We start from the raw sequence: 25,596 nt of genomic DNA on the forward strand, positions 1-25,596 counted from the left end.
TTTTGCTCAAGTAGTAATTTGGTTATTTCCATGTGATCGTTTGAAGTTGCATAATTAACTGCTGTTTTAAATATATGAATTAATTTCCAAATGTTATTTTAAAACACTATATTATTGGAATTAAGATTCAATATAATAAATAAACATCTTTAATGTTGCAATCAATATCTTTTTGTTTAAGAAGCAATTTAACAATTTCAACAGAACCTTTAGCAGATGCATAAATAAGTGCTGTCTTATAAATTTTTTTTTAAAATTCCAAATTTTATTTTGAGAAATCAAATTATTTAAACAAATTATTTATATAACAAGTAATCATCTTTCTCATTTATATCAATTTTTCGATGTGTAATAAGCAATTTAACAATTTCAATAAATGATAGTTTTGATGCTATAATCAGTGCAGTTTTATAAAACTAGAAAAAAATCCAAATATTATTTATGAATATCAATTTGTTAAAAGAAATATTAAATAATATGGTTGTATATTTTTAGAATTAACATCAATATTTTCATGTTTGAGTAATAATTTAATAATTTCTTTGTTATCTAAATATGTTGTAATGATAAGTGCTGATTTATATCATATGAATAAATTCCAAAAGTTATTTATTTACTTCATTTTAAAAAAATAAATATTTTACAAAACAAATAAACATTTTTAAGATTAACATCTATACTTTCTTGTTCAAGTAGCAATTTAATAATTTCATAATGACTATTTTTACATGAACATATAAGTGCTGTGTCAATTAAATTAATCAAATTCCCAATATTTATTGAATATACAAAATTATATGATAAAAATCCAGGAAATAAAATAAAACATTTTTTATATTAATATCAATATCTTTATGTTTTACAAGTAATTTTACATTTTCTAAATAACCATTTGAGCATGCATGAATAAGAGCAGTTTCAAACATATTAAATATATTTGTTTTTATAGAAATAAACATAAAATCTTATATATTAATACTACATAAAACAAATAAATATTTTTAGCATTCACATCAATTCCTTCTTGTTTTAGAAGAATTTCAGTAATTTCTTTAAATCCATTTTGACAAGCAAACATAAGAGATGTTCTAAATTATTTAAGGAAATTCCAAAAAACCTTTTTAAATTAAAAATTATTGAAATAAACACTAAAAAATAATTATTTTATATTTTTAGCATTAATATCAACTTCTTTATGTTTTAGAAGTAATTTTACTGATTCAGTATCTCCAGATCTACAAGCATAGATTAATTCAGTAAAAAAAGTTTTGAATAAATACTAAACAAACTTAAGGAACAGAAAAATAAATTAATAAACATTAAATAAAATTTATAATTATCTTTCATATTAACTTTTATACCTTTTTGATTTAAAAGTAATTCTACAATTTCGGGATGATGATGTGAACAAGCTTCCATAAGTGCTGTATGAAAAATTTTAAATAAATTCCATGATTTATAATGAAATCCAAAATGTATTGATATAATATCAAAAACTTTAAATTTATATCTTGTTCATTTATATTAATTCCTTTTTGATCAAGAATTAATTTAACAATTTCGATATTATTGCCTTTGCATGCTATCATAAGTGCTGTACTAAATAATTTACAAAAACTTTAAATTTTATATTAAAATTGGGAATGATTTAAGAAATATTTAAATAAAATAAAAAAATACTTTTTGCATTTATATCAATAACATTTAAATCAAGAAGTATTCTAACTACTTCAAGTTGATTCTTTTCTATAGCAAACATAAGAGGGGTTAGAAATAATATGAAGAAACGCCAATAAAAATGTTAAATCACCAAATAATTGTTACAAATATCAAAATTAAAAATAAAACATAAATCTTATTTAAATCGATTTTTCCATTTTCTTGTATATATTTTACAAGTTCATAATTTCCAGATTCGATTGCTAAAAAGAATAATTTTTCATTAATTTGACCATTTGTAAAATGTTTTATTAAATATAAATTTCCGCATTTAGCAAATGTTTCAAAGAGTTCATTAGTAATAATCATTTTTTCATCTTCCAAAAATGAAAAAATTTCATAATTATTATATATTACACATTTTTTTCCTAATTCAGTTAAGTCATCAATTTCAATGATTTTATTTTCATAAAGATAATGAAAGACATTATTTTGATGATACTCAATTGCTGTTTCATATGCATCTTTAAATAGTGAATGATTTTGTTCACATAAATGAATAATTTCGAGATTTCCACCTGCAACAGCATATTTCCCAATACTTATTAAATTTGAACCATTTAACATTAAAAATTTAAAACATTTTATTGATCCAAAAAATGCTGCGTAATCAATAAGGGAAACATCATTTTGATTAATCATTGTACACTTTTCATAAAGCGATGGTTCAATTATTTGATTAAAATCAAAATTTGTTTTCGATGATATTTCTTGAAGTTTTTCTATTTCATCATTTCGTATTACATTTACAATTTCATTTGGATTAACACCATCTTTAACAAGTTTTTTCTGTAGTTTCCAATCTTCTTTTTGAAGCTCTTCAATATTTTCAAAGAATTTTTTCCAAAATTTATTTTTGAATTTGGTTTGAGCTATTTCTGTATTTGTCATATGTTGTGCAAAATATAAATCTTTAGAATCATGAAAAATTATTGGATCTGCTAATTTTTGCTCAATCATCATTTCAAGAAGATAATATGATTCTTGTGACTTAAAGTGTAGAAGTAATTGTATGAAAATATTTTTTAATTTATGGGAATATATTTCTTTTGAATCAAATAATTTCAAATAACTTAAATATATATTAACATTTTTTTGCTGTGACATAAATGAAAAATATATCAACTGACAAATAGTTAAAGAGAATGAATATGGATAATTTCCATCAAAAAGATCTAAAGTTAACTTAACTGAAGTATCTATATTTGATTCTTTTAGATCAAATATAATATGTTGTAATGAAATTAGTAAATTTCCATACTGTTTATTATGATTTGGTTCTTGATTCGAACATTTGGAATCTTTCATTATGAAATTTTGAATTGCTAGATTTCGTAAATCATACAAAAAATAAAAGTGTACTAAGCCAACAACATCAATTTTATAAGGAACGTATAACAAATACAAAAAATTAGACACATACATTTGTCTGTCTTGATGATGCGTATTATTGTTGGATGATTTTATATGTGAATTTGTTCATTAATTAATTTATGTATAAGTAAGTTCATTTAAATTTGATACAAAATATATTCTATTTAATCAGTACATGCTATTCTTACTCAGCATTAATATGTTTTTAATCTGATTAAAAATTTTTCTCATTTCTTATTTCTTTTTTATTACCACCGTTTATAAACGGCCAAGCTAATGGAAGACTTTGTTGATTCTTTAGTTAAAACTCTTGATTATGAATATCCTGGAAATACAGACGAATTTCTTATCCCGCCAATGCGTCTTTCATCACAAAGATATGTTGGAATCGGAGATACTCGAAGACCAATTCCTGAATTCGAACCAAATGTTTTAAGATATGATCCAACGCCACCAACAATGACAATAGAACCAATTAGAAATCTCATTACCGGAGAAATTGAAGGATTTTGTGATACTCCAATTTCATCATCTATTGATGATAATTCAACAAACAGACCACTTACAAACATTGATGATTATCACAGGGGATCCAGCACAGGTGTTGCTTTTACGCCTGGTGGATTTCTTGGTAAAACAGAGAATGAAAAAGAACAAATTGATGTCAAACCATTTTTAGCTTCTCTTGAAACAGGCATGGATCTTCTTTTCACACCACTTGAATCAGAGAAAGTTAATATTGAGTCTTCCGAACAACTTCCTCCACTTCCAGATCTTCCACAAATTAATCCTGCACCAGTACCAAAGCCAATGCAAAAGCGTGTTGCTGAAGCAACAAAACAATATTCAGTAATTGATGATTGGGATACGTCTTTATTTGCAACTGAAATTCCCAATCCAGCGCTTACCTTTTCCTTCAAGCTTGATGCATTTCAGCTTCGCGCAATTCACAGACTTGAGCTCGGTCAGACGGTTTTCGTATCGGCGCCCACATCTGCCGGTAAAACTGTTATTGCACAATATGCAATTGCATTATGTCGTGCGCATAAAATGAAAGTAATTTATACATCCCCCATCAAAGCTTTATCTAACCAAAAGTTTAGAGATCTTTCTAAACAATTTGGAGATGTAGGACTTTTAACAGGAGATGTTTCATTAAATCGAGATGCATCATGTCTTATTATCACAACTGAAATATTACGGTCAATGCTTTATCATGGAGCAGATCTACTTCGAGATGTTGAATGTGTTATATTTGATGAATGTCATTATATTTCTAATGATGAACGTGGAGTTGTATGGGAAGAGTCAATTATTTTACTTCCATATCATATTAATATGGTATTTTTATCAGCAACGGTACCGAATGCTATGGAAATAGCTGATTGGATTGGACGTACAAAGCAAAAAATTGTTTATGTCCAAAATCATACAGTTCGACCAGTACCAATTGAACATGCACTTTATACAGGCGATTCACAGTTTTATGTTATCGCACAAGGCAATAGACCAATGGATCATTTCCAACTTTATAAGGCACAACTTTCTATTAAGGGTTCGCCAGGTTATATTGATTTTAGTCCACAATATTGGATGAATTTAGTTTTAGCGGCAGACAAAGCGAAATTATTACCAATGTTAATATTTTGTTTTAGTCAAAAAATGTGTGAACAACTTGCTACGGGTATATTACCATTAGATTTATTAACAAAATCAGAAAAAAAACATGTTAAAGGATTTTGTATTCGATCACTTCGAAGATTAACAAAAGAAGATCGAGAACTACCACAAATACAACAAGTATTAGAACTTTTAGAACATGGAATAGGTATTCATCATGGTGGTATATTACCAATTGTCAAAGAAATTGTTGAAATTCTTTTAACAGATGGTTATGTTAAAGTATTGTTTTGTACATCAACATTCGGTATGGGACTTAATGTCCCTGCACGTTCTTGTGCATTTTTATCACTTGAAAAGTTTAATGGAAGGATAATGAGTAATTTAACTCCAACAGAATATGTACAAATGAGTGGTAGAGCTGGCCGACGTGGAAAAGATACAATTGGTACATCAATAATATTATGTCATGGAGAAATTCCTGATCCAAATTATTTACAAACATTAATAAGTGGAAAAGTTGAAGCATTACAAAGTCAATTTTATTTGAAGTTTAATATGATTTTAAATTTATTAAGAGTTAAAGATATTAAAATGGTTGACTTATTAAGACATAGTTTATCTGCTAATTTAACACAATTAATGATGCCTGAACTTGTACGAAAGAAAAATGAAATTGAAAAACAATTAAAAACTTTACCAAAATCTGACTGTATTGTACCTGATATTGAAGACATTAGTGAATTTGGTGATTACTATCTTGATTTAAAGGAAAATAATCAATGGATGCTTGAACAAATTGATTCTAGAAGTATAATGGGTCAACTTCGAAAAGGAAGAATTGTATATGTATTAAATGATCTTCCTACACTTGCTATAATATCTGAAAATCCACAAAACAAAAATGAAATAAAAGCAATTTCATCCAATGGAAATAAAATAACATTTTCATTAAATGAAATTGGAGCAATTTTTTCGAAAGTTATAAAATCATCAGAAAAAATGACACAAAATAATATACAGAAATTACTTTGTAATTTTAAAGATTCACCAATAAGTTGGATGAAAATTCTTTCGACAAGTGATTATGAATTTGCTACAGCAGCACAAAATCAAATTAATATCTATTCGAATATGGTTAAATCGCCATGTTTTAAATGTTCTTTATTAAAGCAACATTTAGAACTTTATGTCAAAAAAGTGAATCTTTTGACAGAAAAAGATGAAATTGAAACGCAAATGAAAGATGAATCACTTACGTTTAAACCATTATTAGATTTACATATTGAAATCCTTAAAAAATTAAATTATATATCTGAAGAAAATGTTTTAATGCTTAAAGGTCGTGTATCAATAGAAATTAGTTCATGCCATGAAATACTTGGAACGGAATTATTATTTTCAGGTGTTTTTGATGATTTATCACCGAAAGAAATAGCTGCAGCTTTAGCAGCGCTTGTTTCGGAAGGAATTGTATCAAATGATTCCGATGATTTCATTCCGCCTTCACTCGAAGAGCCTTTAAATGAAATGACTTTAATTGCTAAAGAATTGTTCGACGAGTTCCAAAAAGTTGGAATCCCTTTAGACGACAGATGGGTTGATAATAATGTGAACCTAACATTAGTACAGGCTGTGTTTGATTGGGCAGACGGGTTACCTTTTAAACATATCATGTGTATTACAGACGTGCCAGAAGGAAGTGTAGTGAGAATTATTAATAGAATAGGAGAACTGACAAAAGATTTCGCTAATGCTACGAAGATTATGGGATGTAGAACTTTAAGCGAAAAGTTCGAACAAGCAGGTGAACTTATAAAAAGAGATATAATATTTGCGTCATCGCTTTATTTCGATTGATGCAAACTAATGTATTATGTAATAAAAAATTAAATGTTGCTAGAGTAAACATTACAATTTTTTTTTTTTTTTAAGGAAAGAAATTCTTAAAAATTTACTTTACATTGAAAATTAACAATAAGTTTCTTTTCAAAAATGGTTGATGAGGAGCATTCATACTGATAAAGAAATGTGTTTGGATTTAAGGTATTCTTAGATATATATATATTCATTACTGTACTCCACAACATGAACTACATTAATTTTTGTTTGTACAAACAAGAAAAAATATTCAAGAAAAAATTTTCACAAATATAAAAATTGATGTCGAATTCTTCGAACTCAACAAATTGATTTATGCATTTTTATCATCGACATTATCAAAAGATAAGAAAAACATTTAATACACATCAAAAATTTTGACAGATGATAATTTTTCCCAAAATTTTACCGTTGTATCTACTTTAACCAGGCGGTTATCTCTTCACAAAGTTTATTTTCCATTCAATAAATTAATTTAAACATTCAATGCATATATGGTCATGTCATTTTGAATATGGTGAAGTCAATGACACTTGAAGATCTCGAATCATTCCAAAAATTACTTGCAAACTTAAGCGAAGATAACTATGAAGAAGCTGTTGATTCTATAATGAAATTTTTTGAGCCATCTAATTCTTTTTCTTTCAATGATATGTTAAGTAAACTTGCATATTCAACGTTTGTTTCACAACATTCAATGGAGGATGCTTATTTATCGTTTTTAAAATCACTTGCTTTAAAAGAATGCGAAATGAAGAACAGGAATTTTATTGTTGTTCGACTAGTAGAAAATCTTCTTCATCTCCAAACTCAAGAAGCATATTATATATTATATGAATTGATTGAAAATCATATAATTAATCCATTAGCAATTAAGAATACTGAAACCTTTTACTTTGCACAATATTTCACAGCTGAAAAAATTATATCATTAAAAGAGAACAGATTTGCTCGTCAATTTTTTTCGAATTTTGAAGATTTCTACAAAGATGGATGGAAGATTCAGAAAATCTTAATCGAAGAAGGTGTTAATCCATTAGCGATTGCAACAATGCTTCGAGAAGATGATATTGATCAGTTAAAAGAATTATCGAAAAATGAATATTTCAAATTCAATTCTAAAATCGAACCATTTCTTTATGAGAAATATTCATATATTAATAAGGATAATGTACCACTTATTAATTATGCCGCATTTTATGGGTCAATTAAATGTTTTAAATTCTTATTAGAAGGAGGAGCCGAATTAAATGACGCAAGTAAATTTGCTGTTATTGGAGAAAACGAAGAAATCATTGAAATATGTAAAGGAAAAAATGCATCTTTCGAAGGTACATATGAAGTTGCTATCGAATATCATCGAAATGATATATTTAAGAAACTTTTCGAATCTAAAATTGCCGAAGTGAAAGATATAAATAAATTAGGCGAAGAATGTATTGAACATAGCAATTATGAATTACTTTCATATTTACTTAAAAATGGATTAAAAGTTACAAGTATGCTTATAAATAAATCCGTGGAAACAGGAAATTTATATTTAACGAAGATTTTGGCCGAAGGTAATAAGATTCCGAATGATATATTACCTTTAGCTATGGATTCTGATAATATGGATCTCGTTCTATATTTAGTTGAACAAAATGGTATTGATATTAATGCTCGTGATATTAATTTTTATATTTTTAATGTTTATTTTAGTTTTTTAATATTAAATAATAATTTTTGGAATTTGTTTAATGATTTTGAAACAGCTTTAATGTGGGCAGCTGAAAATGATTATGTTGATTTAGCTAAATTACTTCTTGAACATAAAGAAATTGATATTAATGCTAAAGCTGTTAGTTTTTATATTTTTAATGTTTATCTTAATGATTGAAAATTTCAATGTAATATTTGGAATTTATTTAAATTATTTGATACAGCTCTTATGATATCATCTGGTTATGGATCAACTGAAATAGTGAAATTGCTTCTTCAAAGAGAAGGAATTGATCTTAAAGCTAAAAATGTTTTATTTTTTGTTATGATGATATTTTAAAATAATATTTGGGATTTTTTGATATTATTTTGGACACCATTATTACTTGCATCTCGTTATGGTCATGTAGAAAATGTTAAATTACTTTTAGATGCTGGATATGATGTTAATGAAAAGAATATTTGTTTATTATATTTGATGTTTAATTTAAAATTTTGAAGTTTTGGTATAAAATTTGGAATTTGTTCAAATTATTTTATACACCACTTATCTATGCAGCTTGGCATGGACATACTGATGTTGTTAAATTACTTTTAGAACAAAAAGGTATTAATATTAATGCACAAAATATTTATAAATTATATTTATTGTTTGTTATGATAATTTTATATTTACTAAAAATATTTGGAATTTTTTTAACTTATTTTGGACTGCAATTCATTGGGCATTCTCAGGATTTTGCAATGGCGGTATGTCAAATCGTGTAGTTATTGATTTACTATTAGAACAAGATGGAATTAATTTGACTCTGAAAAATATTAAAAATTTTTATTTAAAGTTAATTTTATTGATTTGAAGTTTAAAAATAATTTTTGGAATTTCAAAATTATATTTTTTACACCATTAATGTATTCATGTCAATTAAAATCATTAGAACTTGTTAAAAAAGTTATCGAAAAAGGTGATGATGTTAATGCAAAAGATTTTTCATTTATTAATTTAAAATTTAAATTAATATTATGAAGTTTTAATATATAATTTGGAATTTATTTAATTTATATTGGACACCAATTATGATTGCAAGTTCTATTGGTGCTAGTGATATTGTTCAATTCCTTATTGAACAAAAAGGAATAAATATCGAAACAAAGAATATTTTTATGTATATATTTTCTGTTTCTTTTTTTAATTTAAAGTTTAAAGTTTTGTTTTGGAATTTATTTTTATTACTTGAAACGCCTTTCATTACTGCATGTAATTGTGGAAAAGTTGAAATCGCGAAATTACTTCTTGAACATGGCGCTAATATTAATGCTAAAACTATTAAAATCAAATTTTTAAAATATGTTTCAATAATTTCAAGTTTCATATCAAAATTTGGAATTTATTTGTTTCATTTCAAACTGCTTTAATGAGTGCATCGTTAAGAAATAACGTTGATATTGTTAAGTTTTTACTTGATCAAAAAGATATTGATATTAATGCACATTCTGTTTGGATGATTTATTTATTATTTGTTTAAAATATTTCAAGTTTTTTATTAATTTTTGGAATTTGTTTAATATATTTTGGACTGCAGTAATTTACGCATGTATTAATGGTCGATGTGAAATTCTTAAATTACTTCTTGAAAAAGGAATGGATGTGAATAAATTAGATATTATTTATTTAAATAATTTGATATTTATATATAAAATTTGGAATTTTTAAATAATATTTTGGAATGGTTTAATGTGCGCATGTAAAAATGGTCATGTAGATGTAGTAAAATTACTATTAGCTCAAAAAGGAATTGATATTAACCATAAAAACATTTGTTAATATTGTTTAAGGTTTAACAAAAATATTTAAAATTTCATTTTAATTTTTAAAATTTATTTGAATTATATGAAACAGCTTTAATAATTGCAGTTATGTCGACTAAAGATGATAATGATAATTCAGAAATTATAAAATTACTTCTTGATCAAGATGGAATTGAACTTAATTGTGGAGATGTTCATTTCTTTTATAAAGTTTTTATTAACACAATAAAATATTTATATAAATTTCATGGAATTTAAATGAAGAATTTGAAACAGCATTTAAGATTGCATGCGTGAAGAATAATATCGAAGCTGTTAAATTGTTTTTAGCAAGAGATGGAGTCGATATTAATGCTGGTGATATTAAATATTAATCATTTAAAGTTTCGTTTAATATATTTTATGTTTTATTATTAAAAATAATGTTTTCTTAAATGATTTCAAACTCCTTTAATGGTTACGGCTAATCTTGGTTATCTTGAAATTACTAAAATGCTTCTTAATCGAAAAGAGATTAATGTAAATGCAAAAAGAGTTGATATTGATTAACGTTTTTATGGAGTTTATTAAAATGATTTACAACTGCATTAATGTTAGCTGCAAATAATAATAGAGTTGAAATCGTGAAGTTACTTCTTGAAAGAGAAGAAATTGATACCGCAGCTAAAACACAGTTTATATTGTGCTTTCTGTTTAATTTATTTATTTCAAGTTTATAATTTATATTTGGAATTCATTTAATTGATTTTATAATGCGCTCATTTTCGCATTGAAAAATAAATTCGTTGATATTATTAAAATGCTTTTGGAACACGAAGGAATTGATATAGAACAATTTATTGCTAACTGTGAAAAAAAGTCACAACAACAAAATGATCAAGATGAATAAGTGCTTTCGAAGTATTAAAGTAAACACTTAAGAATTCTTAAATATTTTTTTATAAAGAATAATGTTGTTAACAACAACTTTTGTTTTCAAATGCAATTAAAAAAATTTATCAGATAAAAAGAAGTATTAATACGAAAAAAAAATTATAAAATTTAACGATAAAATTCACTTTTTGAAATTTTTATGCAAAGTGACATTATATGGAAACAGACAAAAGATTAACGATCGTTTATAATGATCAAAGAATAACAATTGACCCAGTCGCATTTGCAAAATACTCAACTGTTTTTTCAAGTTATTACAAGCCAAATTCAGACCTTCAAATGAAAATTGAAGGAGAGCAATCTGTTTCTGCTTTTATTTCTTGCCTTCCTGCTGTCCAGGGATCAACTGTTAAGATTACGCCATCAAATATAAATGATCTTACAATGTTTGCTGAAGAATGGGGTGTTGATACTTTAAAGAAACAAATTGCCCTTTATCAACCAACTCCTCAAACTCCAGACGATGTCCTTTGTAATGCTATGGAATGCATTAGTAAAAAACAATCACTTAAAGAACTTATTCCACATATGGCTCAATGCATTGATCAACTTTTACAAAGAAAACAATTTGCTCTTATTCCGCCTAAGATAATTGACGAAGTTCTCAAACATCCAAAATGCCATGTTACTGATCAACATCTCTTAGCAAAAATTGTTCTTTTCATTTGCTCTTTTGTCGGAAGGAAATATTCTTTTCTACTTGATCACGTAAAAGTCGATTCTTTGACTGAAGAAGAAATTGATAATCTCTTATATAATGAAAATGTTGATTATCGAAAAGCTCCACAATTTTCAATATCTGTTGCAAAATATTATTGGAATAAATATTGTCAAGAAAAACAAAAAAATATGGAAATTGAAAGATCATTAGAAGATCAAATTCATTCAAAGAAAAATGAAGCAAAAAATCTCCGAAACAAAATCAGGAATTCTTCCGATGACAAACAATACCCAAAAAGGAGACACCAAAACAAATTTTTCTACGCTGCGCCAAAAGAAGCATCAAAAGAACCGCCCAAAACCGACGTAAGTAAAGTTCAGAATGAGCCACCTCCAACCGTCGAAAAACGACAACCAAATATCTCAGTAGAAAAGCCAAAGTTTCATACACCAGTACTCGACGCTGAGCAACGTGCCTTGGTAAATGCATCCAAGTTATCTGCAACAGTGAAAGTCGAAAGACCTAAAAAAACTGGAACATTTATGTTCGATATTGGTTCAAAAGAAAATTCTTCAAAATAATTTTAATGGGTTACAATATTATGAATTGTTTCCCATAGAAAAGGCTGAATTAATGTCAGCTGATTTTCTACATGTAAATGGATTTAATTTTCTCTTAAGAAGGTTTAAAAGTATAAATCTTCCAAACAGTTTATTTGATGCTACTGTTTGTAATTTACAATAAGGGGACATTGTGAAACAATTCATTAAAATAATTGAAAATAAGTAAATGCATTTGAAGATTTTTTTATAAAATAATAAGTTCTTCATAATATTAAAAATAATTTTTGTGATATTAAATATTAAGTTTTAACTTTAATATGAATCTTCACATATATTATAAATATCAAAGCAATTATTTAAAAATGAATAAATAGTATATACTGTATGTAAAGTTCAAATGAAATAATCATTGTATAAATTCATAATTATAGATATAATTTTCAAATAACAAATGAAAGGGTGTGTAGCTCAGTGGTAGAGCGCTACATTTGCATTGTAGAGGCCTGGGGTTCGATCCCCCACACATCCATTTTTTCAATTTTTTGAATTTCTGAAGAGATTTAAATTAAAAGTTTATGGCGCACTTTTTGAGCAAAGCGAAAAGATCTAAGCAGTAAAAAAAAAATTTTATTTTTGTAATATTTATATTATTCGTAAGCAAAAGTGGTATAATTTTTTTTTCTGACCAGTAATCAAGTAAAGTACTGAAAAAGTTAGTCAAGAATAAATATTTTTAAGAAATTAATCATAAAGTTAAAAAATGCGTTTCTTCTTGTAATTATGAAATATATTTATTTAGAGAAAATGATGAAAATATTTATGAGTTAAGAGAAGCATTAATATATTTTTCATCAAATGCTTAAAGAAATCATTTATCACTTCATTGGAATTGATGTATATGCTTGGTTTATTATTGTCATATAAACGATAAAAAATGATTCAAAATTTCTAATTAAAACTCAAATTTTTTAAAACTCATGTCTCTTCCGCCCTCTGTCAGTCAAGAAAAATTTCATTCCATTATGCAAAACCAAGGCAAATACTTAAAAGAGGCAACGCTCCTTAAAAATACAATTTTCAATTTGAATAACAGTTGATCCTCGAGGATGTGATATAGATTTGGTTCTTCAATTTTTATCTGAAATTGGAAAGCATTTTAACAAAAATGATTTGAACATTTATAATATTTTTGTGATTATTTTAAAAGGATTTTTTTTACGAGATGGATCTAATTATCTTTTGGAAAAGATGATCGAAGAGAACATTATTTCTATTAAAGTTATTGAATCTATTAATTCATTATATTTTATACATTACAAAACTGAAAATGAAATCAAAAAATTAAAGCGTGATATACCAAATCAAGATTCTTTTTATGATACAAAAATAATTGATGTTAATAATTTGATATTTCAAAATAATATTTGAAATTTATTTATGTTATTTGAGACAGCACTTATATATTCATTGGAAAATGGCTATACAGAAATAGCTAAATTACTTCTCGAACAAAAAGGAATTGATGTTAATGCCAAAAATATTTATTTGTTTTATTTTATATTTATTTCAATAATTTTATATTTCAAAATAATATTCGAAAATTATTTATATTATTTAAAACAGCACTTATGTGGGCATCTGGAAAAGGCTATATAGAAATAGTTAAATTACTTCTTAAACAAAAGGAATTGATGTTAATGCCAAAAATATTTATTTGTTTTAATTATAATTTATTTTAATAATTTACTATTTCAAAATAATATTTGAAATTTATTTATGTTATTTGAGACAGCACTTATATATTCATTGGAAAATGGTCATACAGAAGTAGTTAAATTACTTCTTGAACAAGAAGGAATTGATATTAATACTAAAAATATTTATTTGTTTTATTTAAAATTTATTTTGATATTTTGCTATTTCAAAATAATATTTGAAAATTATTTATATTATTTAAAACAGCACTTATGTGGGCATCTGAAAATGATCATACAGAAGTAGTTAAATTACTTAAACAAAAAGAAAATGACAATAACACGAAAAAAGTTTATCATATTAAATATATAAATAAAAGATAAACCTTAAATATATTTCGACTAGTAAAAGTAAATTTTTGTAATCATTTTTTCATATTATTATATTTTTGATTTAAATAACATTAAAAGTTATTGTTCATTATCTTATAAAATAAGGAAATTAAAAGAATCAATGAGGCTTAAACGAAAAAAATTTGATAAAGCCACATTTGGTGCATCCTAATACAAATTTCCTGTTAAGTTAACTTTTTAAATTGATACTTTCCGTTTCACGACACAAACAATATTTAAATTTTCATGTAACAAAACGATATACACTTGACTCGCCCAAATTCGTAATTATATGAGAGGTGGTGATATGTTCCATATATGTACGGTTTTTATTACTAAATTAAAAGATATAAAGGTGAAAGTCTTTTATGGCACCTCCATTAATTTTAGTTGAAATGTGTTAATATTCTTTTTAAATAGTTTCTAGCCAAAATATTAACTTCATAAATATAAACATTCATTTAATTTTCATGAAGTATTTACATTCTCACTGCTGAGCCTGACTGATTATACATTCACCTAAAATTTACATTATTTAAGCTTCACATTTTATTCATTTAATCGACTTCCTCGACACGTGGTCCTGATGAGTGTCCACCAGTTGAAGCGCCTGGTGATGGGCCTGCGCCTCCTTGCATGTTCGCGAACATTGATGGGTCGATGCCTCCTGGCATTCCGCCTTGTGCGCCGCCAGCTGCGTTTTGGTATGCAGCTTGCATGAGTGGCATTAACTTGCCTTCGAGTTCCTTCTGCTTAGCTTCGAATGTAGCGACGTCTGCGTCTTGGTTAGCGTCGATCCATGCGAGCGTGTCATTGATCTCCTTGTTGATTGTGTCCTTATCTGATTGTGACAATGCGTTAGCGAACTGTTCTTGATTTAATGAGTTGCGTACGCCGAAGCAGTATCCTTCGAGTGCGTTCTTAGCCTCAACCTTCTTACGCACTTCTTCATCTTGTGCTTTGTACTTCTCTGCGTCTGCAACCATTCTATCGATATCTGCTTGTGAAAGACGTCCTTTCTCATTCTTGATTGTGATCTTCTTCACGTTACCTGTTGACTTATCTTGTGCCGAAACATTCATAATACCATCGGCATTAACATCGAATGTAACTTCAATCTGTGGAACGCCGCGTGGTGCTGGCGGAATACCCGTTAAATCGAATGTACCAAGTAAGTTGTTGTCGCGTGTTCGTGAACGTTCTCCTTCGTATACTTTGATTGTAACTGCAGGCTGGTTATCGGAGAATGTTGTGAAGACATTTGACTTCTTGCATGGGATTGTTGTGTTACGTGGAATCAGCACTGTCATAATTTCACCTGCTGTTTCGATACCTAATGAAAGTGGAGCAACATCTAACAATAAGATATCTTTGATTTCTTCGTGTGTATCACCTTTGATAATTGCTGCTTGTACTGCTGCACCATATGCAACTGCTTCATCCGGATCAACACCACGGCATGGCTGCTTACCATTGAAGAAGTCTTGTAACAATTGTTGAACACGTGGAATACGTGATGAACCACCAACAAGAACAATATCAGTGACATCGGACTTTGACATGTTTGCATCCCTTAAAACTTGTGCGACTGGATTCATTGTTGATCTGAAAAGTTCATCATTTAAGTTCTCGAACATAGCACGTGAGATGTTATCCATGAAATCATGGCCTTCATATAATGAATCGCAGACAATTGATGCGGATGTGGCTGTGGATAATGTTCGCTTAGCACGTTCGCATGCTGTTCGTAATGTACGGAGTGCACGTGGCGATTGTCTTAAGTCGCATTTGAACTTCTTTTGGAAACGATCTGCGAAGTAATTAACCATACGGTTATCAAAATCTTCACCACCAAGATGTGTATCACCTGCTGTGGCACGCACTTCGAACATACCACCATCGATATCAAGTAGGGAAACATCAAATGTACCACCACCAAGATCGAAGATAAGAACATGACGTTCGTTGTCGGATTTTTCGTTAAGACCGAAGGCAATAGCAGCGGCTGTTGGTTCGTTGATGATACGAAGAACATTGAGACCGGCAATAACACCTGCATCTTTGGTGGCTTGACGTTGACCATCGTTGAAATAGGCTGGAACTGTAACAACAGCATCAGTAACTTTGTTGGAAAGTTGGCTTTCGGCGATTTCCTTCATTTTACCTAAAACCATAGCTGAGATTTCTTCTGGGTAGAATTGTTTGGTTTCACCCTTCCATTGAACTTGAATCCTTGGACGATCTGCATCACCACGAACAACCTTGAATGGCCAGTGTTGCATATCTTTTTGAACGACTGGATCACTGAATTTACGTCCAATCATACGCTTTGCATCGAAAACTGTGTTTGTTGGGTTCATGGCAGCTTGGTTCTTAGCAGCATCACCGACAAGACGTTCATCTTCGGTGAATGCAACATAAGATGGGGTTGTACGATTACCCATATCATTTGCGATAATATCGACACGACCGTGTCTGAAGACACCGACACAACTGTAAGTTGTACCAAGATCAATACCAATTGCTGACATTAAAAAAATGATCTCATAAAGGCATTTTTTGGCTGAGCATTTACTGATTCAAATTAAGTATTCGACCATTTAAAGTATTCAAATCACAATAACGTTTGATGATAAACGGTCGAAAATCTTATTCAAGAAAGTTTTAGTGTTTAGCAGAAAGAGGACTGTCGGAAAGAGCCCAGCCTTCAACAACGCGTACACCTACAGGCTCTGGGTTTTGCTTAAAGTTAACAAATTCCATAGTATGTTGTAAGATTTCTTCATTTGTATCAAGATTCTTTACCTTAACACTGTAGCGAATTGCTGCCCAATCATCCTTAATAATCATATTATCGAATTCGCCTAGTTCCATGGTGTAATGTTGGAAAAGTTGTCCCATCATATCTTTATATTGTTGTAATGTTAATCGATGGCCATACACATTATAATGTGCATCTGGTTCGTATAATGTATTACACCAATCTAACCATCCTTCATACCCACCATTCCAGTTCTTGAATCCATTTACATGACGATCACGGATTGCTTCTTCCATATTTGGTGCACTTTGTATCTTTTGTGCTTCTGACATTATAAAAATGATTATCTAAAGAAACTTTTCACCGGAGATTTAAATGCTCGGTGAACATCATCCAATCAATTCACCACTTCATAAACTATTCAATATTTCATTTACAGAACTTTACTTGTCACCGGGCGATAGTTTTTCCAAGAAAAATACAAAAGTGAATAACTCTTTCCTAAAAAGTGAGATGTTTCATATCCCAAAAAATTTAAAAAATGGATGTGTGGGGGATCGAACCCCAGGCCTCTACAATGCAAATGTAGCGCTCTACCACTGAGCTACACACCCTTACATGAATTGTTTGAAAATTATATCTATAATTATAATTTTTTACGGTTTTTACAATATATGTGAAGATCTATATATAATTCAGAATAATTTTTTATTTATTCATTAAATATTTAATAAAAATTTATTAAATTTATAAAAATATTGATAAATGTCTTCAAGTATATACTTTTTATTTCTTAGTTTGAATATTTTTTATTAATTTTAATATTTTTAAGAAAATAATTTTTTTATAATCATACAGTTTTAACTTAAAAGTTTAAAGTTTATTCATTAATTTTATAGGGATGAGTGTGCATTACGTTTATGTCTTAGATTTCTATGAAACCTCTCATAAGAAAAGAAAGATATCCAAAACTTGTGTCCACAAGTTTCATATATGAATAAGAAAAGTGACATAAAATGGACGAAGACGTTAATGAAAACAGCCCGCTTCTCGAAAATCAACAAAACAAACCAGATGAAATTTTGCCTTCAAGTTTATCACACCACCTTTACCATATTTGTTCTTTTGCAGCGCTAATTTTTGCCTGCTTATTACTTTTGACATTTGGAACTGGTAAAACATTCAAAGTTTTTCGAATACTTTTTATAGTCACTACAATACTACAACACGCTATAGGTCTTGTAGAAAACATGTTAAATAATAATAACAATAAGTTCACTCCAAAATTGTTATTATTATCTATTCATTTTCACTACATTATATTCTTGCTTTTAATCAGTTTCTCAAAAGCTACACCAATCCTTTTAGTTATATTCTACATCATAACATTAGGAATCAATATTTTGAATTACATTTTAAGTGATTTAATTCCATTAGTCGGAGAAACTGATCCATCTATAAGTGAAAGAATTCGCAGTGTAACATCTAATACTATTTTAGCAAAGGTACCAGCAATCCTTGATATCATTCTTTTGTTCCAATACTTAGTATTAATGTTCACAGATTTTTCATTTATCTCCATTTTGACATTTGCTGTATTTGCTTTTTGGATTGTTTTATTCAGTTATGTAACAAGCACAAATCATCTTGCTGTTTGGGGATCAATTGGAAGGTGGTTCAAACACCTTAATTTCCCAGAAGATTCAATTGCAGGAAAAGTAATAAAATTTTTCGTTGATACATTTGATTATATCGGAAATCTTGGAACACGTATTTATCAATAAACAAAACAAATATTTTTTAAATAAATTAATTTATAACTATAGAATTTTATTTGTTTTCAAATTAAAATATAACTAAAAAGGGAAATCTCATTTCAATAAATAGTATCAATAAAACGATAGTCCTTCCTAAGCAATGGTTACCAAAACCATAAGCGAGTAAAAAGCAATTGAGTACATACGATGTATTTATCTTAAAATAAGTTGAAAGATATGCGAATTCTTTGGCATTTGGAAGATCAAACAGACATTGTGAATTTTATGACCATTATAGCACATGCCCGGAGTTACTAAAGAAAAATGCCCTGTTTGCGGATATGAAATGACTAAACCATTCGAATGGCGCTGCCCTATTTGTATCAAGCACAATGATAATATTAAATTACCAGTTGATCCAACATATCTTCTTGCAAAGAAAGATACAAAATAAGCGAGAAACAACTTTTAAGTAAAATAAAAATACACCAAAACTATTTTATTCATAAACTCTTTGAGACTTTGGCTTCACATTCATTTTTTAAATCATCAATTATCGATAATATATTTTATAAGTAATGAAACAAAACAAAATTCCAAAAAATATAAACATTTTATTCATCTTCTTCTTCTCCATCCTTTTGTTCGTCTATTTCGATTGGAATCAATTCTTCAGCATTATGATGATCAACTTGTACCATATTCTCATCGAACTCATTTATTTTTCTTTTCATTACAAAAATAAAAACAATAATAATAACAATCAAAACAATAATTATTAACACTAAAATGACAATTGCTCTTTGATAATTATTAATACTATCACCATAAGCATCATAAACTTTCCCCAAAACCTTAAATTCGATATATGATTTTTGGTCTGTTATTGCATACATCGAAACGTGAATTGGTTTTCCTTTTTTAATTTTTGCTAAATTTTCATCATCAAATGAAATAATCTTTTCATTTGATTCATTATGCGTATAACAAATGTTTCCAGGCTCTGTAAGTTTAGCAGGAACGAGGTCAAAGTTAAAACATATAATACAATTATGTTGATTATTATAACATTTAAAGGAAACGGAAATGTTTTTATCATAAGGGAAAAACTTTTTGTAATAAACAATTCGAGGCATTACGTCAATATGATAAACTTTTCCTATAATGACATCATCAATTGGAACATTACAATTAAATCCATGTGAATTTGAATCACAAACACAAATTCCATTTTTACATTTTCCCGATTTACATTTAAAATTACAATTTTGAGGAATTGTTTTATTTAAAAACAATGGATTTTCATTAAAATCAGTAATATTAAATCCGCCATGAATTACAATAGAATATAAAGCAACAGTATTTAATGGATAATTAGAAGAAATAACATGAATTTCATAATTGCCAATTGATGGATTCTGAATAATAACTTTTTCGGTTGTCGAAAATTCATCATTTAAATCATTGCCATGATAAACAGTACCATTCGGATCAACTATAACTAAATCAAGATCAGCAAATAATGGTAAAAATGTTGACGAAGGTAAAGGTGGGTCCAAATATGACATAGTAATTTTTAATTGCATCGAATTATTCGTAATTAAAATATTATATAAATGATGTTGATTAGAACCAATTGAAATATTATTAATAAATCGAATTCCATAACCAGTAAATCCTAAACCTTCATAAAGAACAGGTATACCAAATCCTGTTATTAATGGATCTAAAAAAGGATTTGCACTATTTATGATAAATGCTTTCATTAAACTTGAAGAAGGAATTACTTCTACTCCAGTGTTTTCTGTTAAATATGGGAACCATTTATCAACAAAATATTGGCGAACAATTGCAATAAGTCCTGCAGCTGCAGGAGCAGCCATTGACGTTCCTGATTTAACAGATAATTCAGCTGTGGAACATGTGGCTTTAATTGGTTTAAGAGGATTTTGCGCACGTGCACTTGTAATACGTGAACCAGGTACAACAATTTCTGGTTTTATATATCCAAGTTCTGTTGGACCTTGCGAAGATAAGCCATGTTTAGTTAGAGGTGAAAGGTTTTCATTTAAATAAGGTATAATTGTGCCTTTTGGATCTGTCGAATTAATATTTATTGGATTTTCCATATATAATATTAGTTTTGATGAATTTGAAGGGCATTTTTTGTTCTTTTGTTTTTTTAATATAATTATACTCGAGTTTATTAATGAAATATCAATATTTTCATTAGAAATAAAAATTGTTCCATTTATGGCTTCGGTCTTATTAAATACAATTGGCATATTGATAATAAAAATCGATGGATTTAGAAATATTGATTCATAAATTGAATCACCACAAACTTGGTTAAGTTTAAATTTTTGATTATCCACAATTAAATAATATGAATTACCTTTTGGTGGTTGATAAATAGTTGAAATTGATCCAATTGATAATACATTTTTTGAATTAGCTGGGACAAAAATTGTATATGGTTTCCCACTATTACCACAAGCAAATATAAATATTTTATCGGAATGATAATACGCAGCTTCAGAATATGCTTGACGAACATTTTCATGTTGTTTTGCAAAGCCCCAACTATTCGACGATATATGTGAGTTAACGTACTCCATCCTTTCAACGTAAAATGGAAGAGAAACATCACCAAAATCTTGTGAACCTTTTTTAAGATCTCCTAAATCATGCATATAAAGAAGTGCTCCTGGAGCAATACCATCAAAAGAAGAAATACCACAATGAGAACAAAAAGATTTGCCAGCAATGATGCCACAAACATGAGAACCATGTCCATTTTCAGGATCGTACTTATCTGCAATGTTATCATAAAGAATAATTTTACGATGTTTTAAATTGATTTTACCATATGTAACTGGCGTATTTGGATCAAAGAAAAAACAATGATTCGTATCAACACCTGTATCAGCTACAGTAACAACTTGTCCTTTCCCGTCTAACCCAATAAGATGTAGAGGTCTTGGAATTCTGTATCTGTCATTTTCAATAGAAGGATATCTATTTCCTGTTTGAAGGAAACCAGCAGAATAAATATTTTCAAGCTTTGGCTTAGTATGCTCACTTATATGTAAAACTTGCTTATCATATATAACATTTGATATATTTGAAATTGAGTATAAATTATCTGATAATTTTAAAAATGGAATCCCTGGATCCCATTCCGAATGTGCATATACCAAATAAGAGTCATGATTTAGATTGACTTTGTTATTATTTCGAAAAGGATATAATTCGGCAATTTTATTTTTTAATAAATAATTAATTTGAGTTTCATTCAAGTACATTTGATACCATCCTGGTTGGATCATATCTTGTGATTTAAAAAAGACATGATATTTTTTGTTTAATTCATCGATTTGAAATTGAGTCAATAAAATTATTATTCTTACTAAAAACCAACCACCTGATGCCGAAAGTAATAAAGACTTTTGATTTGCCTTTGTTACATTAAAAACATAATTAATTGAAGAGCCAATCGAAATCAAAACAGGATTCGATGTTTCTAATGGAATTCTCTATCGGCCAATTGAATTGAATTGAATTCAAAAGCATAAATGTTCCTAGAATCGTAATGGTAGAATTTATCTTAGAGCACATGAAGATAAATGATAAGATTTAGTTCTTGAAATATTTTTATAACTCATAATTTAGTCTAGTTGAAAAAAATTGATCAAGCAATTTTTTTCAGAAATCCATGATTGATAAACCCATTTCAAAATAAGAAATAATATTTTATAATATTGAAAGAACTATATATGGTTTTTGGTAATTTCGTTCCTTTCTCGTACTGTGGAGTTTAAAAATTTAGCGACCGTTTGTTTATCATAACCGCTTTTTCGTAAGTTTTTACAGCAAAAATTTCCTTCCATGATGTCAAAGAAAGAAGTAATCGACTCACATTTCGAATCTGCAACCAGGGAATACAACCTAATTGTTAAGATATGTGAACAAACAATTGAACTTTTCAAAAAATATGGACAACCATCATTTGATTTGCAACAAAGTCGTTATAATCCACAGTCAGTAGAAGATTACATACCTGGCTTTCCAGGTTCGCTATTTGATGCAGTTTGGCAAATTTCTATCACCATGGAGTCAATTCATGCAGCATATACCAATTTTGCGACATGTTTTAAGAACGAAGAGTTTGCTGCCTTAAAAGAGATACTTGAAAAAAGGCAGAAGAACAAATCCATTTCTGATATGCGTGTAAATACCTCAGAAGATATTGATAAGCAATTAGTTACCACAACTTTTACATATCACACACAACTTCTTGATGCTGCAAACAAAATCAATGATTACGTTTCAAAGTCAATTGCACAAAAAACATCAAAATCTTCAATGAAGAGAACTCTTACCAACCTTTGGCAAAGCTATTCCAAGTGTCTTGGCGATTTCCTTCCTGCACGTGAAGCCCTTAAAGTTTCCACTGATGAGATGGAGTCAGCCACATCTCGCCATATCAATTCCATCAATGAGAGTGAAGTACAAGCCAAGTCAGAACTTTGTCAAAGAGTCTTTAAGCCTTACCTTGAGAAGGTTGGTGTTCTTGTCCAATCCATTCAAGTCACATCCAATAAGCTTAATGAGCTTTGTTCCAAAATCGACTTCGATTCCGACTTTAACTCATTTACTAAGTCCGCCAACTTCCACTTTGTCGATATTGAAGTTCCTCATTTCGAGCGCTTCAAGTTCTCGAGTCGATTCACAATGCCAGATCGCATCTACATTCCAAGGTTCAAATTCCTTTACTTCCCACTGCAGGCCGCCGTCGCGAAGGCGAACTTCCGCCCCGAATCCGCAAGCGAGTTGCCGCTCGAGAAGGGCCGAAGGATATATCTGATGGAGCAAATGGAGAGCGGCAAAGATTGGATCCTCGCGCTGCTCTGCGGATGGGGCAAAATTGGGTTTGTGCCATCTTCGTTTGTCGAGGTCATTGGGAGTAAGCTCGGCGTCCTTAAGGCTTCATATAAAGACCCGAATTTTGCTGTGAATAACGAAAGATTCGTTGCTGTCGTAAAGGAGAATGAAGAAGACGCAACTTACGAATGTATAGATGAAAGTAACGTGGTTGCAAAGGTGCCAAAAAGCGAAATGTACCTCCTTTGAGGTCGAATATTTTTATAAAAATTTTGGGGAAAAAAGGTTTTCGTTGTATTTGCCGATAGGAAATTGAAAGAAAAAATAGTTTCCGGAGTATTGAAATTACGATCGTTCATAGAAATTTGTTATCGTAATGGAAATGAATTCAAAAGTTTTGAGGGAATTCAATGCTGTGTTCATAACGATAAAATATGTTGTAAATTTTTTATCTTCTCAGCATTTTAAACAAATTCTAAAACTAACATAATTTTATTAAGAGCTTATATGCTGAAATTATTAAGAACATGTTATCTTCAAGCAATAAGGAAAAGAAGTAATAAAATTAATTATATATGAAACAATTATTGGATTTGAATTGGGTTACTTTGGGCTTAATATGGTTACAAGTTTTTATATTTTATTGTAAAAATGAAAAAGAATTGGGATCTAACCTGTCGATACAATTTGCTACACAATATCGAGCATTTCTCCATTCATAAAAACTATCATCAGAAAACAAATCATTAAGATTATTTTCGTCTAATATTGTATTTTCTGTTGAAATTTCTATCATTGGATTTGTTTCATCGGGAAAAGTGACATCAAACGGTCGCAGAATTGGTTCAAATTTTTCTTCTTCCTCTTCGTGGGGTTCTCCCTGCATAAATCGGAATTTGTCCATATCGGACACATCTGGGAGTGTAGTTTGTATGGAGCTTTTCACTAAATCAAGGATCATTTTCCCATCGATTTTACATAATGAAGCAAAATCCTTAACAAAGCCATCAAAGGTTGTATCTTCAGGCGGTTGCAAAATCACACACATTATGGCGATTTGGAGACATACTTCAGGATCTTGAAGCTGTTGTGAACTAATTCCTTCAAGCGATGTTAAAACTCTAGCTGGTGGTCTTTTGATTCTGTTTTCATACGAAACACACTTAGCGTTCTTCAAGAAACGCGCAACGCTTTTAAAAATTAGGGGATTTGTTGGATTTGATGATGACTTTTTGAGCGCTTGTGAGATTAGTGATTCATCTTTATCAACCTCAAATTCATTTGTTTGCTGCTTCTTTGGTGCTGGCTTTTCAACTAATACAGGAAATAATTTGGATGCAGCTAAAAGTATTCGACCTTTTAAAGCAAAAGAATTTTCCATTCGGTTGAACTTGGTGGTATTTTCAAGGAGTTCCCTGGATTTCATTGTTTCAACGATGTCTGTACTTGGATCTGGAAGAATGAAAAATGAACATTTCTCGAGTAAAGTATGGATTATCAACTTTGGGATGTTTGACCCTGGTTTAGCTTCCAAATTAATTAGTTGTCTAATATGTGCAGCAAAATTTTCAAGAAATTCTATTTGATATTCTATTGAATTTTCATCAGAACTTCTAAGCCAAAACAAAATAATTTCTAATATAGTATCGACACCGATTGCTTCGTGATGCGTAAAAATTGCAGAAATCATGTTATAAAGCAATTCGTTTCCATTCGGAAATTGGAGGAAAAAATGAACAATAAAAGCAGAAACCCCTGTGGGAGATAATTTAAACGCTTTTGTTTCTATAAGTTTTTGAAACTTATCTTCATTTTGTATTTGGTCTGAGGCTAGAATCGCTTCGACCTC

At 28.9% G+C, this 25,596-nt stretch overlaps 7 protein-coding genes across 7 annotated transcripts; 4 read left to right on the forward strand and 3 right to left on the reverse strand.

Moving 5' to 3' along the window:
- Positions 1-3,369: 3,369 nt before the first annotated feature.
- GO595_006292 (DEAD/DEAH box helicase family protein) lies at positions 3,370-6,573 on the forward strand (the record flags this gene model as incomplete). Its single annotated transcript, XM_067919628.1, has 1 exon — positions 3,370-6,573. One exon carries the CDS (start codon positions 3,370-3,372, stop codon positions 6,571-6,573), a length of 3,204 nt encoding a protein of 1,067 aa, XP_067773607.1.
- Positions 6,574-11,190: 4,617 nt separating this feature from the next.
- On the forward strand, positions 11,191-12,276 carry GO595_006293 (F5/8 type C domain containing protein; the record flags this gene model as incomplete). Its single annotated transcript, XM_067919631.1, has 1 exon — positions 11,191-12,276. The coding sequence occupies one exon, from the start codon at positions 11,191-11,193 to the stop codon at positions 12,274-12,276; it is 1,086 nt and encodes a 361-aa protein (XP_067773608.1).
- Positions 12,277-14,902: 2,626 nt separating this feature from the next.
- On the reverse strand, positions 14,903-16,876 carry GO595_006294 (cytoplasmic heat shock protein 70; the record flags this gene model as incomplete). The annotated part of the gene is made up of 1 exon (XM_067919632.1): positions 14,903-16,876. The coding sequence occupies one exon, from the start codon at positions 16,874-16,876 to the stop codon at positions 14,903-14,905; it is 1,974 nt and encodes a 657-aa protein (XP_067773609.1).
- A 133-nt stretch (positions 16,877-17,009) lies between these two features.
- GO595_006295 (nuclear transport factor 2 family protein) lies at positions 17,010-17,438 on the reverse strand (the record flags this gene model as incomplete). The annotated part of the gene is made up of 1 exon (XM_067919633.1): positions 17,010-17,438. The coding sequence occupies one exon, from the start codon at positions 17,436-17,438 to the stop codon at positions 17,010-17,012; it is 429 nt and encodes a 142-aa protein (XP_067773610.1).
- Positions 17,439-20,612: 3,174 nt separating this feature from the next.
- On the forward strand, positions 20,613-20,939 carry GO595_006296 (uncharacterized protein; the record flags this gene model as incomplete). Its single annotated transcript, XM_067919634.1, has 1 exon — positions 20,613-20,939. The coding sequence occupies one exon, from the start codon at positions 20,613-20,615 to the stop codon at positions 20,937-20,939; it is 327 nt and encodes a 108-aa protein (XP_067773611.1).
- A 1,812-nt stretch (positions 20,940-22,751) lies between these two features.
- Positions 22,752-23,996, forward strand: GO595_006297 (uncharacterized protein; the record flags this gene model as incomplete). Its single annotated transcript, XM_067919635.1, has 1 exon — positions 22,752-23,996. The coding sequence occupies one exon, from the start codon at positions 22,752-22,754 to the stop codon at positions 23,994-23,996; it is 1,245 nt and encodes a 414-aa protein (XP_067773612.1).
- A 391-nt stretch (positions 23,997-24,387) lies between these two features.
- GO595_006298 (uncharacterized protein) lies at positions 24,388-25,128 on the reverse strand (the record flags this gene model as incomplete). Its single annotated transcript, XM_067919636.1, has 1 exon — positions 24,388-25,128. The coding sequence occupies one exon, from the start codon at positions 25,126-25,128 to the stop codon at positions 24,388-24,390; it is 741 nt and encodes a 246-aa protein (XP_067773613.1).
- Positions 25,129-25,596: the final 468 nt, after the last annotated feature.

Source organism: Histomonas meleagridis (assembly GCF_020186115.1).
Source record: "Histomonas meleagridis strain 2922-C6/04-10x chromosome Unknown contig_41, whole genome shotgun sequence".
Lineage (NCBI taxonomy): Eukaryota > Parabasalia > Tritrichomonadida > Dientamoebidae > Histomonas > Histomonas meleagridis.